The sequence below is a fragment of the Stegostoma tigrinum genome, chromosome 13 (assembly GCF_030684315.1).
Source record: "Stegostoma tigrinum isolate sSteTig4 chromosome 13, sSteTig4.hap1, whole genome shotgun sequence".
NCBI classification, from domain to species: domain Eukaryota; kingdom Metazoa; phylum Chordata; class Chondrichthyes; order Orectolobiformes; family Stegostomatidae; genus Stegostoma; species Stegostoma tigrinum.
The window spans coordinates 36149976-36174710 of NC_081366.1; the positions used below are offsets into that span (position 1 = coordinate 36149976).

The 24735-nt window shown below is 40.2% G+C and overlaps 1 protein-coding gene across 4 annotated transcripts in view; it reads left to right on the forward strand.

The window, feature by feature from the left end:
• The window catches only part of myot (myotilin), a 116274-nt gene that overhangs the window by 77301 nt on the left and 14238 nt on the right, over positions 1–24735 (forward strand). For 2 of the 4 annotated variants that reach the window (XM_059650665.1, XM_059650664.1), the window contains 5 exons: positions 976–1123; positions 4884–4985; positions 17975–18030; positions 22563–22698; positions 23671–23878. In XM_059650665.1, the coding sequence (XP_059506648.1) occupies positions 976–1123; positions 4884–4985; positions 17975–18030; positions 22563–22698; positions 23671–23878 (650 nt within the window). Of the gene's footprint in view, positions 1–90; positions 763–975; positions 1124–4883; positions 4986–17974; positions 18031–22562; positions 22699–23670; positions 23879–24735 lie in introns of all 4 variants that reach the window. The other 2 variants (XM_059650666.1, XM_059650668.1) reach the window with 2 other exon arrangements.

Here is a 24735-nt window from a genome sequence, read left to right on the forward strand (position 1 = left end):
CATAACACTTCTTTTCAAAATACATTTTTTTATTATAATTAATGCTTATAAATCTCTCTCTTTAAAAATTATTTTCCTTCTTCCACCTAGTTAGCAAGCGCAGCAGAATATCGAGCATCAGTCTCCACCTAATTTGCAAGGTCATCAAAAAGGCAACAGGCAAAACCAGAGTATCCTCCTTCTCAGGCATACTACCAATTATTGTCCAATCACTATCTCCTGATCTCAGTTTCTGTGTGAAAGGAGCCGAAGAGTAACTGCTATGAGCGTGACCAACCTATCTTCACAATCAACGCGTCAATCAAGTTTCAACTATGAGCGACCAAGTGATTTCATTCAATCAAAAACTAAGCGCCAACCAAAATACCAGTCTGTGTCATCTGTGGTCTCTACAAGCTCATTAGTTCACCATTCCTCTGCCTTGCAAACAAAACCCTATCATGTTGAGCAGTTACCTATCTCCTTCCGGCAATCTCAGAGCCAAAATGGGCAGCAAGCGCCTGCATTATCAACAGTAAACTCTTCAGTTTCTACTGCATCTTCATCATTTGATTCTAATAGAGAGTCAACTCCAACATCTCCACCATCGTCTCTTAATTTTAGTTCTTCCTTTAGTCCTCAAACCTCTTCTTGCACTTCCTCAAAGCATATGTTCTCTCCTTCTATCACTCAGTCACCTGCAGCCTTTCTCAGTTCTGTGCTCCCGTCCCAATCTATTTCAGTTTCAAAAAATGAAATGCAACTGCCTACCACAGACATTGTGTAAGTATGAAATTTCCCAAAATGACACCTCTTAGTTAGAAGTAAATTCCAGTTCAAAATGCAATGTTCATTTTAATATAATGTTTCTGTAGTTTCAATACATTTTCCCGCTGCACTGTCTGCTTGAATGTGTTTAATGATAGTTAAATATTATTGATAACAGAAATTAGAAGTTATTTTTCTTTCAGTCACTGCTTTTGAAATGTTCATTAGTTACAGATATCCCAGCAACTCTGGAAAGATTATCAAGTCTCCAAAACCAACTAGTGATGAACAAATACAAGGCTCCAAAAATGCTGTCATTCAGGACTTGGAGAGAAAACTGCGCTCTAAAAGTGAGCTTCTACATGATGGGCAGCAGGTACATGATTACATGTGTACATTTCATTTTAGAATTATTGTTCATGGATGATTTTTTGATACTGCATCTCTGGCACTATTTCTAAAATATTTCTCTGGAAGTGTAGGCTGCAAATATATATCAACATAGCAAGCCTTTGATTTTTCTAATTCTAAGGCTTCAAAATTAATGTTTTGAGAACGTTGTATAATATCAGTTTCTGATCTATGGTTAATTAGTTGCAGAAATTGACTTCATTTTGTCACATCAAAATTAGACATCCATGCAGTAATAACAGCTCCCCAAATCTTGATTCTACACCTCAAGTTGTGATGGAAGTTCAAGGCAACGCTTGTAACTGCCTCCTTAAGTGCAAGAAGCAATATCATTTCATCGGGACATGTACTCTCAAATTTGTACATCTGCTTATTTTATGAACTGCAGATATTTTTCAAATTAACTTGCTAGATTGATAGTTCTGATTACCAAATGTGCTACCGCTCAGCTTTTGAACTTATTGATCCACTTCTAACATTTGGGACAAATTCCAATTTCTGATTGTTGAAAATTCATCAGTCACCAGAAAATTGTAAGTTACCTTGGAAATTTGTTAATAAGAAAAGCATGCGTAAGGTTACAGCAGACAATTATTATGGTGTTTTAGACATTCAACCATAAACTTCAGAAAGATTTCAAGATTGAATATCCTATCTGGGCATTTGATGAGAAGTTACCAAGCCATTTAGGTACAAAAGAATCGTATTAACATTTCAAGTGAATTGATGTATGTTAATATGTGCACCATAATGAGATTAATTCTCCACACTGACATTGGAAGGCTCAATAACCCTCCAAAGCAGTTACTTAGATAACATTATCAATATATATAATGACTTTCCTGACAAGTGATTCAAAGCAACTGAATTTAACAGCTGTGTCTAAATCACAATCATATAGTACCTGATAAGCCAGATGTAAAGGAAGTTGGTAAGTTTACCATTGTACCCCTCCCTTTTTATAGAGAGACAACTGGTCAGGGTTTAGCCTGAGGGTCACCATACATAGGTAAAGAGTAAAACTGACAAGGCGAGATCTTCATCATAACCTTAGCCATCACAGGATTTGAACCCAACACTGCTAGCGTCACTGCATCGCAAACCAGCCATCAAACCGGCTAGTACATTAATGGCTTGCTTATCATCTGGACATTTACCAAATCAAAGCATTCCTGGAAGATTAATATGAATGCACCACTATTGCTGCAGGCAGTCCTTTAAAATCCTTGGATACAACCCATCAGGCCTAAAGAATTGAATGGCCTTTAGCCCCCTTAGTTTCCATAGTACTTCTTCCTCTGTTGTGTTAATTTCCTTTCCACCACCTCCCCATTTTGCCCCTGACTATTATAGTACTTGCCGTACACTATTAGTGTCTTTTCCTAAAAAGACTAATGAAAAGTATTTATTCAACTCCTCTGCCAATTCCTGGTTCCCCATTGTTAATGCTTTGTGTCCAGTGACTCTGCTTCAGAACTGATAGTGGTTTTGAAAAGGCTGGTGTATATGCTAGAGAAGGGGTGTGGGGGAGAAGGGGAGGAGTAAACAATAGGCAGTGATGGAGCCCAGAGAGAGAGAGAAACAGTTGGGCAGATAAAGGAATGAATAATGGTCAGCCTGGAAGAATGATTGGCTGCTAATGGGGGCCATTAGTAGCTGACAATGGGTTGCATGTGGTAGCAGTCCATGTGATGACAAAGCCTGGTGTATGGGGTTTGGGGTTGGGAGATGGGAGAAGGTGATCAGACTCTAAAACCATCAATCTCAATATTGAGTCTGGAAGGTTACAGAGCTCCTAAATGGAAAGTCCTTCTTCCTCAGCAGGATATATCTTTGCTGTGATTCACTAATTAATTTCTTATACACACACCATTGTTCCTCAATATCCTTTTCTGCTAAACTCCTTTCCCTATCTATTCTGCCAACTCTGCCCTGATCCTGAGGTAATTACCCTGACTTAGGTTTAGCAAAGATATTTCTGACCAAGTTTCTCACTCTCAAACTGAATGCTAAATCCTACTGTATTATGGCCAATGTTACCTAAGGGATCTATTACACTGAGGTCATTTACTAAACCTTCCCTGTGACACATTACCAGATCCCAAAGAGCCTGATCCATTGATAGAGCCACAGCATATTGTTTTAGAAAACAATCGCAAATACGCTCTATGAATTCTTCTTTGTGGCTGCCTTTGCCAATTTGATTTTTCCAATCTACATGAAGGTTAAAGTCACCCATTTTATCTTCTGATTTATTCTCTGTCCTTCAGAACAGCAATGGCTAGGGAGCCTACTCCTCCAGTGTCTTCTTCTCCTTGTAATTTCTTAATTCCACGCATTCAACATTGTGCCATCCTAGATAATTTCTTGCTCTTGTACTTATTATGTCTTGTACCAATAAAGCCAGCCCAACACAATTTCTTTCCTTCATATGTTACAACTGAGGTGATAACTATGTACATCACCAATTAAAATAATTTCATACAGAAACGTAATCTTTCTTCAATCTTTCATGCTGAAAGTAGTACCAACGTGGACTAGATGACTAGTTTCATATTTTCGTTCATGCATGAAACTATCGCTTTATTACAATGTGAAAGGTTTTATGGCCCTCTCTCCCCTAAGGATGAATTTCCGCGCAATTCTGAGTGAACTGTGTTGAAACTATTTGTTATGAGTAAATTAAGTTTTCGCTGTTTGCACAAATTTAACTTGTTTCCTCTCAGTTTCTCACCGTTTGCATCTCTTCCCAAATGCATGTGACAAATGTAGCTGATGTAGGAACAGGAGGAGGCCATTCAGCACATGAAGCCTGCTTCACCATTCACTTAGATCATGGCTCATCATCTACCTCAGTGCCACTCTCCCATGCTATATTCTTATCCCTTAGTCTTTAGTCTCCAGAAATGTTTGACCGCTGTCTTGAACATGTTCAGAGATTGAAATTCCACTGTCATCTGTGGTGGGAAACTCCAAGGATCCACAAACCTCTGCAGGCAGTTCCTACCTGTTTTGTCTTTGTGATTTTTGGAAAAATTGCTTAACACAAAGAATATTGAGGCAGTTTTCCATGAGATCAGCAATGTTTACAGCCCGTTTGCTGAAAACATAAACTGGATTAGAAGCCTAAAACAAAAGTTTAAAACAGAATACTCTGCTGGTGACTGCCACACACACCTACTTTGTTAAAGAATTAGATTAAATTAGATTCCCTACAGTGTGGAAACAGGCCTTTGGCCCAACAAGTCCACACTGCCCCTTGGAGCATCCCACCCAGACCCATTCCCCTATAACCCACACACCCTGAACATTACGGGCAATTTAGCACGGCCAATCCACCTAGCCTGCACATCTTTGGACTGTGGGAGGAAACCGGAGCACCCGGAGGAAACCCATGCAGACACGGGGAGAATGTGCAAACTCCGCACAGACAGTTACCCAAGGCTGGAATCAAACCCAGGTCCCTGGTGCTGTGAGGCTGCAGTGCTAACCACTGAGCCACAATGCTGCCCAATAACAATGGTATAATTTATTTTGAGTAATTTCCATGTCTGCATTTTTTACATGCTGCTTAGAAAGGTTTTCGGTATTGCCAGCTCCTTTTTTAACTGGATAAATCAGTTCTGGTGAGCCTTACTTTAGGAAGTTATATTTGATTTTAGAAATTCTAAAAGGAAGAATTGTTCTTCACATTGAATTACAACGCAAATTTCTCTTCATTTTAGCGATTAACCTATGAGCAAAAGATGGCACGCAGATTACTGGGAGTGGAGAACGCTGCTTCTGTGCTTGAACTTCAAAAGATGGAAAATGAGCAGATTAACCAGGTAATTGAATTATGACTTACTCTTACATGTGAGGCTTTAGTTTGGTTAGAATGTAAAAGTGTTGCATTTTTATGGAATTAATAGAGGATTCATTCCCAGTTTGCTGACACAGAAAAAGGTGATGTAGAAAATTACCGGTGGAAGATGGTTAGTTTTGGATACTTAGTCAATAAATTTATTTGTGTTTAAATTTATTAAAAATAATTAGAGATGAGATAAATATGTTGAGGTGATTTATTGACAGGCATACATGGAAATTAATGACTTTACAGATACTGTCAATATATTTTGCATTTAACATATCTTCTTGAAATATTGGCAGCTTCTGTGATTGTGTTTGTGTATGTGTGTGTGAGAACATGTGCAAAAGTGCAGATGCATGTGATATATTCAAATGTGCATCAGAACACACCCTAAGAAATAAGATCAGGAGTAGGTCATTCAGCCGTTTAAACCTGCTCAGCCGTTCAATTAGGTCTTGGCTGAAGCTCTATTTCAACACCATTTTCCTGTACTATGCCCTTAATATTTTTAATGCGAAGATGTTTATCAACCTCTGCTTTGAATATTGTCCGTGATTGAGCCATGTTTGGGGCAGATTCATTACCCTCAAGCTGAAAAAATACCTCCTCAGTTCAGTCCTAAATGATCTGCCCCATGTTCTGATTACTGTGTGTGTGTGTGTGTGTGTGTGTGTGTGTGCTGTACCTTTACCTGTGTATAGGAACTTGCCAGTGTTATTGTGTATATATAAGGTGACCAGAGTGGAACCAACAAGAAAATAGAATTTGTACTGAAATTATATGAGAGGATTGCCTAGCCTGATCTTGTAAGAGCCTCAATATATGCAGCTAGTAATCCAAATCAAAACTGATAGGAGTCTAATAAACGTATGTAAATTGCGGCCCTGCAATACTAACAACATCTACATAAAACTCTTCTCCATATTCTTTGCTGCAATACTCCACATCACTTCCAATAAACTATCCACCATCGTGGAGATAAATTTTAAAAGCAGACAGGAAACTGTTTAACCTACAGTGCCTTCAATCCAAACTGAAATCACTTCAAACTCAGTTCGGAGATCTAATGATATTTATCAGGTCAAGTCATTGTCAACTCATTTTGCGACACCTATGAGAAAATGGGCCTTTCATTGAAAGTCCAAAAAAAATCCTTTTCCAACTAGGTCCCACAACATAATACCTCACACTTTGATTGAGATCAGTGGTGAGGTCCCGGAAGTGGGAGACCATTTTCCATCTCCTGGGAGCTTGCTCTTGACAAAGGCAGACTTGGACAATGAAATTCATTGTTGTCTCCAACGTGCTAGCTTAACCTTCAGCTGACTGTGGAAAACAGCATTTTAGGATCAGGGATCTCAAATCTTAGACTAAGATAGTGGTTAAGTGAGCAGCCAATGTCCTCCGCTCCTCTTTGTTTCAGAGGCTTGGGCAATGTACAGCTGCACCTCAAAGCACTGGAGAAACAATGATACTTCCACGAGATCTTCTAGTATAACAGGCGAAAGGTAGGCCAAAGGCAACTTCTTCTCTTAAACCAAGATGCACAGCATCAAGGTTCTAATCAGGCCACACTAACTCCCCTGGCTGGAACACATCATCCCTGTGCCTGAAAGCAGCTTCCTGAAGCAACTTCCAGCATCTGCAGTTCCCATTATCACTTATTCCTGAAGCAACTGCTCAATTTTGAACTTGGCCATGGAAGGAGATTTACAGGTGAACACTTTAGGGATGTCTTCAAAGCATCCTTGAAGAGAATGAACATCCTTGCTGACCCATTCGTTTGAGGATGCATCAAAAGACTTTGTCGGGACACATGCAGAAGTGAAATGAAGCATCGGAGAGAACAGAGAGCATCAAACACATCACCTATCCAATTCTCCAACGTGGCCCACATTGTCAGTCAGTCACACAATGCATTTATCAGCCTTCTCAAAATTAATCGAAGAGGAATGCAAACAAATTTACCCTTGATCTCTCAAGGAGCTGCCTAAAAAGAAAACCATCGACAGCTTGCAAACTCACCGACCAGCATTTTCAGCAACATTTCAAGGGATCATTTTGTTTCTTTCAGATGCATCTTTTGCAACATTGTGATCTTTGGCTACTCTGAATCGTGGTGATCCTGCTTGGAATTCCCCCGTGCCTAGAGGGTGGCGGAGCGGCAAGATGTAAGAGAAAGTTCGGCTCCTGCAGACAACTGCTAGGACAAGTGACTATCCTGTGACTAGGTTACTGCTGCCTTGAAATTCTTTGCCTCCAGCTCCTTCTAGACAACAATATTAGTCATGAGTCACTCTGTGATTTATACTTGCACATGAAGTGGTACAGGGGATTCCATACATACCAGAGCAAACACAAATCATTACTTCCCACAAGGGCAACCTGAAATAGCAAGATAGGATTTTTTTATATTGGCTTTAGACAGGTTGCAGGCTCCCAGGGGCATCTTGCCAGTCATCCCATGGTCCCCCTCAGAAGACCAAGTGCTTAAATGAATTGAAGGTGCTTTCATTCTTTGACTGTCAAACTGGTTGCTGGTAGTCAGTAATTCATCTCGAAGGGCAGCCTCCAGTATCCTGACAACTGACATAACACCATTTCACGGTAGTCGTTTGAACAAACTGACTTCTGGCTAGAGTGATATGGACATTTTTTTCAGGCATTCAAGATTGACATCTTACTTTCAGATCATCCACTTCACCCTCATATAGCTACCACTGCAGTAACCTGACACCCAACTCTCACTGTTCCCCTGCATATGGACATTTTTTTCACCTTGCTTCTGTGGGATCCAATAATGTCCATCTTAATAGGACAATCCCCTGCCCACCAAAGTGTACTTTATCCAGTAATATTTAGTATGTAGCAACCAAATCACCCGAACATGAGGAAACGTGCTGTGAGATTGTAAAATTGGTACAGAAATTAAATTTAAGGGAAAGGCTCATTTGCTGGTATTATGCGCTACTTCGTAGCTGCTGTAATGTTGTTCATTTGGTGGCCAAAAAGGGGCAATTGGAGCAGAAAATTAATCTGTGACTTTTTTTAAGGCATGAGAGCTGCAAATTACGGTGCACCTACATCAGTTCAGGTTGAATCTTACAGGACACAAAGTTCATCTCCTAACTGTGTTTGAATAATTTTAGGGCTGGTTAGTGTACCTTCTGTGCCTCTTCATCTCAATGTGTGGGGTCTTTATACAACAGGAGACTCCAGCGTCATTGCTGCAGACTACATGATGCAAGCAGGCTCCTCTTTTTTAAAGGCACTGCCTCCTAGATGGATGTTGCACAAAAAGGTTTCTGCAATTTGTAAATTGAAAACCAGGGCAGACTGAGGGATCCAGACTGGTGGATGTGACACTGAAGGTGTTATTGAAGCAAGTGAGCATGAGGAGATGCTTCACGGTCCATGTGGAGCTCCTGTATACTCACGTGCACCAGAGCCAGAAAGGAGTGGGAACACATGAGTTGGAAAGTCATTCCTGAAGTTTGGACCCAAGGACATGGCAGTAATGTCAGAAGATGTCTTACTACCACCACTTATTGACAAGGTCAATCTTCTTCACAAGACATCTCCTACCCATCATACTGCCAGCCTCTCATGCTGCTGAATGCATGGCTCTCCCCATCATTCTCCCAGCAATACTCTCTGGCATTCAGGATTGACATCTTACTTTCAGATCATCCACTTCAACCTCATATAGCTACCACTGCAGTAACCTGACACCCAACTCTCACTGTTCCCCTGCATCATCAGCTGTATAGCTATAGCAGACACAACGTCTAAACACGGCTCTTCACAACCTCTGATACTCTACCCTCTTCCTCACAAGGCATGATGTCACATAACAGAATGGAGTGAGCAAAGCTGACAGGGGACAAGAGGCCTCCATATCCTGAAGCCTATGGAGATGACACCATCCCTCAGCACATTGGGCCTTGTTGCAATGCCCTCTATAGCATTTTGCTAACTGGCATAATGACTATGCCGCAGATGGTACGACTATCCACCTCTTGCTTCACAGCAACCTTGCCTTCTGCTATCCTGCTTCTGGATACTCAAGAGATGCCTCCTAAACGGGCACAGCAGCACTAGGAGGGAGAAAAATAGCAACAAGGAAGGAAAGATCAACAGGACATTACTGGTGAATGTGTCCTATCACTTGGCCTGATGCTGCAAGACACCAGCTCAGGTGCTGGCACTACACATACCCTGGGGAGTCTTACAAAGTCTGACAGTCACCCAAAGGTGGAATCGAAGCCAGGCCTCTGGCACTGTGAGGCAACAGTGCTAACTACTGAGCCATCATGCTGCCTATTTTTGTACATACAGGTCCATTCGTGTGGCTAGCCTGGCCCTTTCAGAGAAAGGCTTCATTACCATGTCTATGGCAAGCTGCAGGAATCCTGCTCCATCTCTTAGGCTCCAGGCTGCTGTAAGATAGGGTTGCCGATCTTACCTGAGGCAAGTCTAGGAGGAAATCAAGTGTGAAAGTAACCCAACAGGGCAGCAGCCCAGATACTTAGGTGAAACATGCGGTGAGGCAATTTTTTTGGCGTCTTTTCTGCATTACATTTGGTTAAAGAGTATTTACAGTTCTTGCTCTACCCAGTTATCTGTCAAACTTGCAACTGGGGTATTTTATCCATCATAGGATCCTGAATTAAAATGGCCCAACACCTGAGACAGGCTGGCATTCTGCCCATCAAGTGATAGCACCCTTAGAGGATGATGTCTGTTGGAATGACGGATAATTACTGCGTCATTTACTCTGCCTAATTTAAAACCTTTCACAGGTTATAGGCAGCCTTGTGATGAACCAGTTCCCTTCTTTAGCTAGAAACTAAAACTGAGATGTTATTTTGTTTCCAGGTGATGCAATTAAATGGGGGAATAATGATAAAAGGCAAAAATAACGTAACTGGCACCACCAAGTGGATGAAATTTAAATATTATAAATAAGGCACCATAAAATTAATATATACCTTGCATAGAAAGCCAAGATAAATTGTTAATAAAGATTTGCTTGAGTGTTAAATTACAGGAAGAGCAGACTGGGGTTACACTATGGTGTTCTAAAGTTATACAGCAAATAATTGTTGCCAGATGGACAGCAAATGTAGATAGTAGTCATTAGTATCAAGATCTCCATTGTCACATAGCACTAAAAGAAGCAATCAATATTATATCAGACTTATTATTCATCGCCAGCAAACAGTTTTTCAGTACTGTTGCCAGAGACCTTGCTTCAGGTAGCTTACATGTCCCCTTTGTGGTGGTATGATACTTACAGTATAAAATATGCTAAAGTTATGTCTTTTGCATGCAGATATAGAGCTAATTGTCATTCATTGTACAGGAATTTTCACAATATTGTATTTATCCACATGAACTTTACCAATAGTATTATGTTCCAGTCTGTTTGATATTTCTGCAATTTCAGAAATGTTGTCATATATTGAGCTTGGCAAAAGTTGCTTCCAATTTGGCTACATAAGCAAAAGCAAAAAGATATCAATGTATGATGCTAATCTCATAATTATATTTTCAAGCATTTATTTTATAAATTGACAATTTCAAGACAGAATTGTGGGTTATAAAACATTTGCTTATAAATAACCTAAATTTAGGAAATTATACTTAAATGTGGAGATACGAAATGGGGTACAGCACACTGTGTACTGTTTTCCTAATTTGGCCTTGTATTTTTCCAATTTTATTGCCCATCCAGAATGTTGCTGGTTAGTGGGTGCCTAATCATGATACTTATGATAATTTGATCATTAATTAATTATAATATGATAATCTAATAATTTTTGAACATTTACCTTCTTTATTAAACATTAATAATGTAAAATTTTTATTTCAAATATTTTTACATATTTGGATCAAGTTAAATTTGATTTGTGAGCTGACAGATAGAGAAGGAGAGGAATCGCGACTGATCTCCACACAATCTGGTGGCCCACAGCTGACAGCAGCCATCAATGACACCAGTAAAACACAACCATTCCCGCAATGTGATGGCTCTGCAGCCCTGAAGAGACACTCGAGTAGATTTTCCACATGCAGTTGGCCAGTTTTACAACCAGACAGCAAGCTGAAAACCTAGCTGTGTTTTACTGCCGAATGAAAAATGCTTCTATAATTTTCTCATTTGCTGGGTGTGGATGAACAACTCTGCACCTCACTAATTCTTTATCTGAACTAATTTCTATAAAATTATCTCTCTGTTTTCCCGCAGTTGTTGCTGGCTATCAATTAGCAATGAACAATCTGCCTGACTTTGCCTTTCCCTAGCCTGTTATAATTCTGTCAAAGGTTAGATCAGTTAACTAAGCTTAGCTAGAGGACTGATGCGTGGACATTCCGAGTTTAGTACAATGTTAGCTATCATATTTATACACTGAGCCATTGGTACATGCTGTAAGAATTATCTTTATAGATGCAGGGTCATTTGCTGTCTTTTTGGCACAGCTGTGAAAAGGACAAAGGATTTACACATTGGTGCATTGAGTGTGCTCTATACAGACTGTTGTGATCAAACAGAGCTCCACTGCAAGATTACTACAGTTTTCGAATTGTAAAAAACAAGTGCTTGAAAGAAAATTTTCAAAAAAGACCAGATAAAACATGGGATTAAGTACCAGGGCTAGACAGAAAGTTCTTTCTTTTTAAATTCAGTCAAAACTAATTTAAGAGACTAAATATTCTTACACAAGTGCAAATAATATGAGCAAACAGAGAAATGTTTCAACAATGTCTTCAAGGATTTAATTAAAAAATAGATTAATTGTATGAAGCTTTCTCACAAAACACTGTCAATAAAAGCTTACAAAATCTTGTTATTTAATTATCATCAAATGGGTTTCATCAATGAAGATTGGGAGCCAAACGAGTCCCTGTTGAGCCACATGCAGCTCTGGAGCTGAGGTTGCAGATCCTGGGCTCATGTATTAAGGGTTACCAGACGAAGCCAAGTAGATGGAGCAATGATATAGATCAGTCATAACCTAGTTGAACAGCACAATTGAGTCAGCCAAATGGTGAGTCCTGTTCCTATGTTCCCATTTCTGAAACAGCCAGCATGGCATTTGATGTGTCAACTATGAGTTTAGCAGCTGATTATGGCTAGGTTAACGTAAACAAGACAGAACATTGGACTGCTGTTGAATTAAACTACAAAAGCTCAAACTTGTTTATTTAAAGACAGTAAAATGGTTCTGAAAAATGGACAATGCTTTCCATATTATAAATCAATGGAACTACACACATTGTTAATTTTTTATAATAGCACTGAGTATGACTTCACAGGCCATAATAGTCCCCATTCCAGTGTGTAACAAAATACTTGGCCATAAGTTATAATGTCAGCACTGCATTAGGAGAATCTAACTATAGCCACGACATTTGTCCAGGACTGCTGTTGCTATCGATGATATGCTGTGGGACGCCAGTTCAAAAGTGATACTGTAATTGCTGTTGTTGGAGAACAGTGAGAACACTATGTACACAATTTATTCCTGTTAAACAAAACCCACATGGATATTTGACATAAATAAGAGATAACACAGTGTGGAGCTAGAGGAACACAGCAGGCCAGGCAGCATCAGACATTCGACAACTGTGGGAGGACTGATAAAGCATTTTGTTCTTCTCCTGGTTATCAAATGAGGTTCTGAGTCAGCGCTCCATTATAGCAGGATGTAGCAATTACAAGACTGTTTCTGCTTTTCTGTAAAATTTGTCCTTTTTAGTGTAATAGTAATTGTGGGCAGAATTTTAATGAGATCCAAGCGACATGAACTACGGTGACATTTGTGGCATAAGTGGGCAAGAAGCCTGGCGAGGTCTAACCCAATGTCAGAAGCATCTTGCTGCATCTTTTATGTTTTTACCAAATGATGTGGCTAAGCAGCAGCAAGTTGCTACTTAGGGGGATTTAGAGCTTGTTCAATATCTTGTTAATGGCACAATACATCAACTTCCCCATCTTAGCAAATAGAGTCAAAGAGTCAAACAGATATACAGCACAGAAACAGACCCTCTGGTCCAACTCATCCATGCCAACCAGATGTCCTACATAAATCTAATCCTATTTGCCATCATATGGCCCATATCTCTCTAAACCCTTCCTATTCATATATCCACTGAGATGCCTTTTAAATGTTGAAATTAAAGAAGCCTCCACCACTTTCCCTGGCAGCTCATTCCATATATACACCACCTTCTGCATGAAAAAGTTTCTCCTCTCATCTTAAACTTATGACCTCTAGTTTTGGCCTCCCCCGCTCTGGAGAAAAGGCCTTGTCAATTTACACTATCCATAGGCCTGATGATTTTACAAACCTCAATAAAGTCATCCCTCAGCCTCTGATACTCCAAAGAAAATAGCCCAAGTCCATTCAGCCCCTGCCTATAGCTCAAACCCTCCAAACCTGGCAACATCCTTGTAAATCTCCTCTGAATCCTGTCAAGTTTCACAATGTCCTTCCTATGCTAGGGAGGCGAGAATTGAATGTGGTATTCTAAATGAACTAATCAATCTCGATGTTGTGACTTCTCAATATGGAAGTGATAGCTGGTGAATGCAGCTTTTTGCCCCCATGTTGCTCAGCACCAAAAAATATATCATGATTACTGCCATGGTCACCACTTTGGAAACCAGGCTTTGGAAACCAGGGTGGGCACCCTTTTGGTGTCATGTCAGGGTTCATGGGGCAGGGGGAACAGTGAAGGTGGAGTTCAGTGTGGTAATCTCCACATTGGGAAATGGACAACACAGGTCTCAGTGCTCATTGGCCTTTCAAAGATGGAGTGGGTGGAAGAGATATTAGTTTATCAGCTGATATCTGGAGTGCGAGTTCTTCAGGAGCAGCATGTGGTAAGATGCGGCTAGAATCGGATATTAGGGATATCAAAGGGGTGGGTAGACGATTAATGAGGCACATTGGTAAAATACATCAAGGAATCTTGCTAGGCCTCGTGGTGAGTAATGCTCCAAAAAGCTTGTGTAATTCACAATTAGCCAAAGGAGTGAAACAGTGAGCCCCATGTTCCTTTTGCTGAATTAACTCTATTGGCTGAATCTTATTTTTCTTTCTAAGCCTGAATTGAGTCAAACATTTAGGAGGATTTGTGGCCTTGGGCCTGCAAGTTCTCTTGGAACTTGGCTGGATCTTACCAAACTCACTGCAGTAATTACCTGCCCCATCCATGGCATCTTTCCTTTCTGGCAATGTTAGTGTTTATCGCACACACTCTGCTGACTAAACATGGACCATCCTTCAAATTGCAATCACTCTAGGCTTTGTTTACCAGCTTTTGCCAAATCAGGTGCACTCACTTTTATTGTTAAAATTTCCATCTCAACCAAAACATTTTACTCCTAAAGCACATGAATCATGAATTAGGCATTTTCAAATGCTTTCTAAAGGTCAAAGGAGTGCAAATTCCCCTCCTTTATTTTGTCGTGGATTGGGACGAGTAGAAACAAGTTGTGAAAACAGAATCTGCCTGACGGTAGAGACAAGACTGTAGCATGGCCAATGACCATTCCACACCACAAACAGTGGTCCAGAGGAAAGGCACAACCGGCACACACGGCAAATGGGCAGATGGTGGAAAGGATCATCAAGATGCTAATGGCTCAGATTAGGTGCCTAAACAGAAGAAACTCCTACCTTACATTCCCAATAAACATTTTAGTGGTGTGCTGTATAATGCTGTTTTACCCACCCCCCAACCCCTCCCCACCCCCATGGGAATGGTTTAACATGGACAAGAAAGCAGGCAGAACTGAAAGTTACCAAATCTATTGACAGGATCAAAAGTTCACATTTTGGGGAAGGGTCAGTATGAAAAGTTGGTGTAAGTTGACAATAATGTGACGGTGAATACCATTGGTTTAGCTAAGATGCAGGCACGAGGAGGTATCTTAACATAGAGGAATAGGTGCATGTACAAAGTATGTTGTTCTAAGGAGTGTGCGCAGGAAAACAGACGCGAGGTCAGAGTGAAGGGACTGGCACTTGAATGGACTGTGTGTATCTCTGTTGATGTCACAAAGCAAGCACTATTTAGGAGTAATTGGAAAGGGAAGAGAAAGATTGCATTGTTCCACGTGGAAAATTGCTTGAGTGTTCAACATTGCATTAAACTGTCACCTTTAGGACCAAATTTTAGCTAAGGAAACAGAAACCTGAGGCACATTAGTTTCTGGGTTGTAAACCTGCACCTGACAGAAATCAGTCAAAGCTTCTGATGTTAGTGAAGGCAAAATAGAGAGAGGTCAGTAGTGGTGACCAATGATCAAAGGAATAGGAATGGAAGTGAATCAGCCAAAAACAAACTGTAGACAGTTCTCAATGAAAAGATTGAGTACGGGGTAAAAGGCCAGAGGGAAGGGTCCAGGTGGAGGGAGAGTGTTGGAGTTGGGCAAAGGGATCTGTGGGGCAGGGAGAGGACTCTTGTCCAAAGAAATGAGCACAGAGGTGAAGACGGCAAAAGAACAGTTCGGCGTCATGTCGTGCCCGAAATTCATTCAGGCGGGAACGCAGAGGGATAAAACTGAGGCCTTTGCTGAGTACAGAACGTTCAGCAAAGCAAGAGAGCGTAAGGTTAGGAGGGACGGTGAATACCCGACAGTTGGTGGAGGGATTGCGGGAGGGGATAGAGTCAGAGGGAAGGGGAGGAGAAGTAGGCTCCAGAGGGCCATGGGTATTTCTGAGTTGTTGCATCTTGTGGGCTTTGATGCCTGAAAGGAAAAGAAAAAGTTTCTTGTTAGCACGACGAATGAGCTGGAGGATGAAGTGGAGCTGCGGAGGGGTGCAGCCCTGAGCCAGTGTGTTGCGATGCTGTTGGAGAGAGAGGTTGAGTGTGTGCATGTGGCACTGTGTGGCACTGCATGGCACTGAGTGTGGATCTCAGGATGTGGTGAGAGCAGCTGTCCGTGGAACATTGAACATCACGGAGATATCCGTGATCCTGTGAGGATTCAAAACATGAGGGATGAAACTTCAGTTGGAATCCACGTGGGGTGAGTGTGAACCGGAGACAGTCACTGAGGAATGTGATATGGTCGTGGAAACGAGTTTTAGCAAATACCTGGTCAAACACCAGGAGTGACAGTGAAATTAATGTCAGTGGGCAGGAAGAGAGATTGGAATGGAAATCCCATTGGAGAGAGGAGCATTGGGCATGCCTGGAAGAGATGTGGCAGTGAGTTAAATACTAAATAAAAACAAAAAGAATTGCAGATGCTGTAAATCAGGAACTAAAACAAAGTTTCTGGAAAAGCTCAGCAGGTCTGGCAGCATCTATGGAGGAGAAAACAGAGTTAACTTTCAGATCCGGTGACCCTTCCACAGAACTCAACCAATGTTCTGGCCTGACTCAGCGGCCATTGCTTTAGCTGCAATCTGTGCACAGCTTATAAAGTATGAAAAGATCAAGTTAGACACAGTGCTGGAAGGCAAATGTTAATGCCATATAATGTCATTGCTGTGGTACAGATTTTCATCAAAATTTGCACTTTTTCTCAATCTAGTAGAATGTCACCCAAGCTGCCAGTAGTTGTACTTTTCAGATACAGGCAAACATTATTGAAGTAATTTTCTTTACATTTCCCTCACAGAGGGCAGTATCACAAAATTCTCACATTTTGCAAAATATTACACAGCTTAACTAACTTCTCCAACCTCACTAGTTTTGATATTTGTCAGATTGTGCACAAATTCAACATTTACCAACGTACTTTAGCTACCAAACAAAACAAAAGTACTCTTTACCATACGTGTCAAAGAAATCAAAATGTCATCAGTCTCAAGATTTTCTTGTGTTGGACTGTGGAAGGATTAGTTCGCTCAGTTAGCTGGATGGCTGACCTCTGATACAGAGTGACACTAACATAGTAGGTTCAATTCCTATGTTGGCTGAGCTCCTACCTCCTCAAGCCTGCCTGCAGTAAGGCTTTCAAAACTATGTGGGATCTGAACTGGGTAGTTGGAAGTAAAACAGAGAACATTAATTTAAAGTGACTTTATATTTGCTCAGGGAATGTGGGCATTGCTGTTTGATCCAGCATTTATTGTCCAAGAACAATTGGCAAAAGTACTAAACATTACATAGGGTAAAATTTTTGTGCAATAATTGAATGGGGGAGGTCACTGACTAGTAATCCAGAACCCCAAATTAATGTTCTTGAGATATGGGTTCAAAGCCAATAATGGTAGATGGTGGAATCCGAAAAAAGTAAAAATCTAGAATAAAAGCTGACCTAATAGCACCTACAAAACCACTGTTGATTGTCATAACGACCTACCTAGTTCAATGAAACCCTTTCAGGAAAGCTATGCACTGGTCTGACCTATTCGTAGCACTAGGTTTACAACAATATGATTGATTTGTATCTGCTGTCTGGGCAATTAGGGTTGGCAATGAATGCTGCTGTAGCCCAAAGACAAATAACAAAAAAACATGATTACAACTTGGAAAGCTGGAGAGACAGGCTAGATGAAATTCAATCATGGCTTTTAAAGGGAAACTGAATAAGCACCTGAAGGGAAATAACTGGCAAGGCTACAGGGAAATGGAAACGCAACTAGCTAAATTGTTCTTACAGAGAATCAGACCAAAGTCAACAGGCCAAATTGGCTTCACCCATCCTGGAACCTTCTATGATTCTATTATATAATCAAAGTTTATAACAGTCTAAGTCACAACCTTTCAAAGGATAAATAATAATAAAAAGAAAAGGACTTATAATTATACAGTGTCTTTCAAGATATCAAAACATCCCAAAGCATTTTACAGCCAATTGAAATGCAGATGCAGTGTTTTACGGTAGGGAAATGGTTAAAGCTTTTCTTTTGTTTCAGAACTATTTCCATAATCTGCTTGCTATATGAAGATAGAATGTAACTAAAATCTCATAATATTATTTAATTGTTTTTATTTCAGCAACAAAACACTCCAGATAGCCAAAGGTGGCAGACATACCAATCACCAGCAGAAAGGTAAAGCTGCAATATTTTGTTGCTGACAATTTTATTTTCTATTCCAATTAATAAAATCGAGACTTGGTACAGGGCCAACAACATTTTGCAGTCCATATTTTTACAGAATCAGAGTGAAATTGAATATAAGTGAATGATTTCTATAAAATAAATAATTTCATTAGCTAGAAATAAAATTACATGTATACTTATTCATTTCTCTTAATTACCCTAGTTATGCTACTTTATCTTTTAGAACTTCTGGTTAGAGATAGTCTGGCAATGTTGAATTATTTCTGCAAGAACTCCTACAGCAGACAATTCATTTTGTTGCATATTAGATTAGATTCCAACCGTGTGGGAACAGGCCCTTCGAGCCAACAAGTCCACACCGCCCCTTGGAGCATCCCACCCAGACCCATCCCCCTATAGCCCACACACCCCGAACACTACAGGCAATTTAGCATGGCCAATCCACCTAGACTGCACATCTTTGGACTGTGGGAGGAAACCGGAGCACCCAGAGGAAACCCACGCAGACACGGGGAGAATGTGCAAACTCCACACAGACAGTTGCCCAAGGCTGGAATCGAACCCAGGTCCCTGGTGCTGTGAGGCTGCAGTGCTAACCACTGAGCCACTGTGCCGCCCATAATATATTACAAGATCTGAACATTTTGATGTATTGCCTACTGCACGGCCCTTTCCATTGGATAGGTGTAAATGAAGTTAGTACAATAATGGGAGATAACAAAGTGTGGAGCTGGATGAACACCGCAGCCAAGCAGCATCTTAGTACAATAATGGCTGCCTGAAAATGAACATGTGCCAATCTTAGTGCCAAGCACAACAGTAAGTTGGCAACAATGATAGGTTTTACACTTCTTTTGAGAAGTTAAAGACTGAAGAACTTTCAGGAAATCCAAAAGGGGATAGTAAGGAAATTGAGAAGCTTAAAATATTGCTTGGTGTAAATGTTGCATTTAGCTATGCAGTGAGTCTGCAAGGAATCTAAGCAAAACATGGTACTGAAGGCATATTTGGCAACAATTAGGAAATTCAATCCTATCAAAGAATGCTGGTGTAATTATGAACAAAGGTTACTCGGTGGCTAAAGAAACTAAATTAGGAGATGTGAAAATAGTTTGTTCTAACCATATTGGGGTCAGATACTGTTGAGGTGATATCCAACCAATGATTAGTGCGAGACTCCAGTAGTATGTGTTTTTCCATAACTGATGTGACTCCAGACTCATTCTACGACATGAATAGGGGTGAAATTGCACTGAGAGTTGCAATCTATGTGTCTGTTCTCTCAGAAGGAGAAAACCACAATTCCCAAATCAAATTTCCTTACTAAAGACTGATGTGAAACTGACAAGTTTTTCCAATAAAAGTAATCCATTTCTGGGCCAAGTTATTGTTAGAGTAGAATACAATGATTTTCCATTATTAATTATAGAAAGAAAAAAATATCCCTGATAGGAAAGAGTTGTTTACAATATAACCAGTAAATATTGAGGAAATAGGTATAGCACAAACCCAGTAACCAACCTTGGAAAAACCTTCTCAGGCCTAAAGAAGAATAAAATCCAGACTCACCTTATGAAGAAAAGCAACAAGATGACATTGAGGAAGAACTATGATGAAGCCACAGCTGTGGAACTGGCAGGCAGGAGGAGTTCCAATTACCCAACCTCACCCAAGGAGGGTATTTTTATTAGCCAGCAAAAGAGATCTGCCTGATTTCAGCAGAACCTAAACTATGAAAGCCGTAATCATGGTCTCTGTCAGAAATTTAGATGCTATCACTGCCATAAAAACTACCATTTAGGCCCTGTCATTCTTAGTCAGTGTTTTGCCTGGAGGGATGTCACTCTTGTCCAAATGGGATGAAGGAGTAGAGGAAGCACTGGTACTCCAGGTCATAGTAAAGCTTTAGGTCACAGCCATGTAACCAGGTCAAGTTCACCATGGATGCAAAGTTTGGTCAGGAGCCTGGACATCCTCGAATCCGATATGATAAATGTGAAAATAGTAGTTGACATTACTGAGGAGAAGGTCCAAGATTTGTACTTTCCAACTGAAACAGTACTTGGAAGGTAAGAGTAAAAGGACTAAAGAAATCATCCAGCAGCCACAGTAAAAGTGAAATTTGGAGACTCCTAACATACATTCATTATTGATATAGCTACATGTGTCACTAATCTTGGAAGGAGAAAAAACAGAAGTCCTCCAAAAGACTGAGATAACAAGGTGTAGAGCTGGATGAACACAGCAGGCCAAGCAGCATCAGAGGAGCAGGAAAGCTGATGTTTCGAGTCTGGACCCTTCTTCAGACAAAAAACTGGTGTGAAACGGACGAGTTATTCCAATACCAGTATTCTAATTCTGGGCCAAGTCATTGTTAGAGTGGAATTCAATAATGCATCCGATGATATGCCATTGTTAGTCATAGAAAGAAAAAACATATCCCTGATAGGAGAAATTTGCTTGGGGAAGATGCTGCTCAACTGGGTTGAGTTATTTACAGTAATAATCAGTAAAGGTAGCCTATTGTTCAGGAAACGCTAAAAGGGTCCATTAGCCAAGTGAACAAATCAGCCCTCTCCGGCTGTAGTCAGCAGATGAATGTTGAGCCCAATGTCACAATTGCCTAAACTGTTGAAGTTTCAAGAAGGTGGCTTACAATTTTTCAAAGCCAGAAGTGCAGGTGTCAAATAAGAGTCCACATTATATGAGAAAAGTCTGAAATATTCTGATTTCATGATATTGATAAAATAATGGACCATTGATTTTCAAATTCTATCACCTGATTTTGCTTAAAAAGAACATCGATCTTAGTTGTGGCCAGGCAAGGAAGTTGAAAAGAGAGCAGCTGATTCACTCTTCCTTACCTGGTCATAACAATGAGAAAGAATGAAATCAAATATAAACTAATACCACCATATCACACTGCATCAAATATACTAAAAGAAGACATTTACAGCTTCCAAAGAGTTTTATGGTGACATTTTCTAGGTTACACACTAGGTAGTAATTTCATGTTTCTCTTCAACACAGGCTGAAGACGTTTTATTCTTGTATGGAATAACTCCAGTCTACAGCAGGTTGTTAACATTATGAGTGGGTGTTTAAAGATGCTCCTGAGACAAAGTCTCTTTTACTTAAGCTGATGTCAATAGCGAAGTAAAAGAAAAGCAAGATACAGCGAAGATATGTTATGGTACATAAGGCCTGAAACTTAACTGAGTTCAATGCTGTTCAGTACATCATGTAAAAATCCATTGAGGTGATCAGTATGTGATGCCAGTTGTTGGGACCAGGCAGGTGTGAAGATTAGAGATTCTATCAAAGTCATGTGCAACGTTGGCTTGGAAAAGAAAATCTAACAAATGGTAAACTTCCAATAGCCCAAACTCAGCCCATAATCCTAAGTGAAAATCGGAAATGCAGTACCAGTCAAAATGAAACTGAAAGTTTGCCAGAATCCAACAGTGCAGCAAACTGAATCAGACTCTGAATAAGGCAAGTCAATCAATGCCACACTCTCAACCTCAAAATGTCAGTGTGAGTTCATATTTGACGAGTGGAGATGTTAACAGATCAGTCAAACTAATGAAAATGGAAGTAGGTATTGAGACAGAAACTGAACAGTTTAATTGAGCACATGTTGCAAGGATGCCAGAACTGCGCTGTTCTTTTAAACATTTCTTGTCAAATGATTACATTTTCATGAAAGGCATCCTGCTGTTAAGGAAAATCAATTTTGGTACATACAAGTTACTCTGAAAGTATTGGTCAGAAATGTCCCGTTTGTAAAAACAAATACGCAATCCTGTCATGGTGGAGGCAGGTTCAATTGAGGCATTCAAGACAGCATTAGATAATTATTTAAACAGAAATAAAGTACAGGCTTATAAGGAAAAGGCAGGAGATTGGCACTAAGTCAAAACACTCAGAAAACCAGCATAGACACAATAGACCGATCATACGTCTTTCCACATCATAACAATTCTAAAAACCTTAGTTTTCTGGTACAATTGGTATTAGTTTCATCCTATTATGTTCTTGGAACACATTGAAATACGTCATGGGACAAGTTGTTACCTCTAAGTGGGGACGGTGTGCAGAAAATTGCAGAATCTGAATGTTTGTTACAATGACCTCTTTTCTGGGGAGGTGTAAATAAAGTTAGTTCAATGGCTGCTTGCAATTGGCCGTACATTAATCTTACTTAGTCCAATGCACAACAGCTTATCATAAGAATAAAGAAATACACACTGGTGTTTTGGAAAAAAAGTGAATCAGAACTGGATGCTCAAATATGACCACACAGGGCGCAATGTGAATGTGAAAACTTGTACAATGTATTCTCACGCCAGCTGATACATTCCTGCTGAAAATTATTTTTTAAAGAAAGCAAGAGACAGTTTTTTGAGATGCTCAATATCATTTAAATGCGTGGTATAGTATATGCATGCAACTAAGCTTGTAAAAAACCAGCACTTCGATCTTGTAACCACAATGCAAAGCATTTGGTCATTCCATAGACAGAAGCTCAATTCCAGAGAGGTTGAAAATGAGAATGCATTGATCCAGGAGAAGCACTACCCTCCTCGTTTTCTACAGAAACCAGATGAGAATATGCTAATTCAGCAGTATGGACTCTGCAGAATAGATTGCAAGGTATGTCATTCCAATTTAAAAGTCTTCAAACCCTACCTAAAATTACTACAAAATTATATTTCTTTCTGGAAAACCATTGAAGAAAGCAAATGACACAACCTGTGTTTCTGTTGATAATTTTTGCACAGCTAGTAAGTTAAGTCAAAACAGATAATTTTAGAATTATTTGCTAGGGCTTAAAAAAACTGATGAACTGTTACTGCCACGTTATTTCTGTTTTATATGCAACTCCATTAAGTTGTGGTCCTTTAAATCTAACCCCAAGGTAGGAAACAATTTTCAATCTTTTAAATTTATACCAATAGAAATGTAAGTAAATACATAAACTAAATTTGCAACAGAATTACAAGTTTAAACAAAAAATTACAGAAGCTTGAAATCCGCAACAAAAATAGAATACAGTGGTACACTCAGCAGGTTGGGCAGAACTTGTAGAGAAAACAAATGAATTATTTTTAAGATAACACGGCGTGAAGCTGGATGAACACAGCTGGCCAAGCAGCATCAGAGGAGCAGAAAAGCTGACATTTTGGGTCAGGACCCTTCTTCAGAAAATTATCTTTATGTGCCGGACCCTCATCAAAGCAAGGAATGTTACAGGTTAAGATGGTATGCGTCAGTTCTCACCATGGATGCTTTGAGTTTCCAGTATTATCTGTTTAAATTTACAGTTTATCTGTAGTTTTTTTTCTTTGCTGTATATCAAACAAACATTACACATCAGTCTTTTTTAAAATTTATCTACTTCAGCTCCTTCAAGAGCGTGCTCATAAGAAACTGAAAAATCCACATTAACAATACCAAGTGTAAGGCAATGTACTATGGCTTGCAACAACAACAACAAAAGCAATTTCCTTCCGGTGCAGCACATTATTTACACTTGGTGCCCTGCTGGTTATTACGTCATGATTCTAAAACTCGTGCAGGCACATTTCAGAACTCTAATTAGTACATTTATTATTGCATTTCCAGGTCAGTGGTCTGCCACCTCCAGAACTTATGTGGTACCTAAATGGCCGACCTGTTCAACAGGATCTTGGGCATAAGATGCTTGTATCAGGAAAAGGCGTACACTCACTCATCATTGATGCAGTGACAGAAAGTGATGCTGGGAGGTATGAATGTGTAGCCATCAATCGTGCTGGCCAGTGCCGATTCACAGTAAACCTTGAAGTTGAAGGTGAGCATATTCTTTAAATGCTGAGATTACAGAAAGACAAAGTTCCCGGTAGCTAACAGCAGGATGTCAATTAGTCTCATTAACAAGCCACTCGTGAACACTGAACACACAACTTAGTGGGGCTCATGGATGAAGTGAGAGCCACACAGTTTACTCACACCCTTGGAATGCTGCAAACCCAGTCAGATTTGCCAGTTAGCTCCCAAGGGTTTGTCTCATGCCACCACCCACCTCCACCAACAATGCAATACCCATCTAATGCTGCCCATCCCACCTCCACTCACCTTTGCTCTGAAGTTCCTTGATGATCTCAGGTGCATTGCTGCCAGTTAGCATCATCTCCCGCTGACACTAGTGGCAAAGAACGGCTACCAGCCTCTGACTGGCCAGCAGTACTGTCCGGGCAGAACTTCTACCGCCATGGACCACATTCCTGGGCAAGGCCTGATGGGGTTGCTTAAGAGCCTTAAGAATATTTGATTGTTTCAACCCTATAATGGAATTGATAGTCTGTAGTCATTTAAGACAGCAGCTCACCACCTTCTCCAGAACAATGACGGATGGGCAATAAATTCTGGCCTTGTCAGTGATGTCGACATCCCATGAATAAGCTTAAAAGTAATTAAGATCATTGTAGGATGTGATATGATAGATTGCTAAAAACTATTTACTCCCAGTTCAGAACATTGTGGTGAGGGAGTGGATGGGTATAAACCAGGCTGTTTAGGAGTGATGTCAGGAAGCACAAATAGAGGTTCAAAACAGGAACTCTGCCCCTTAAGCGGCATTTGAAGTTAGCTTAGTTGAAAGTCAACACTGATATTGGTAGATTTTTGCTGGCCAAACACATTAAAAGC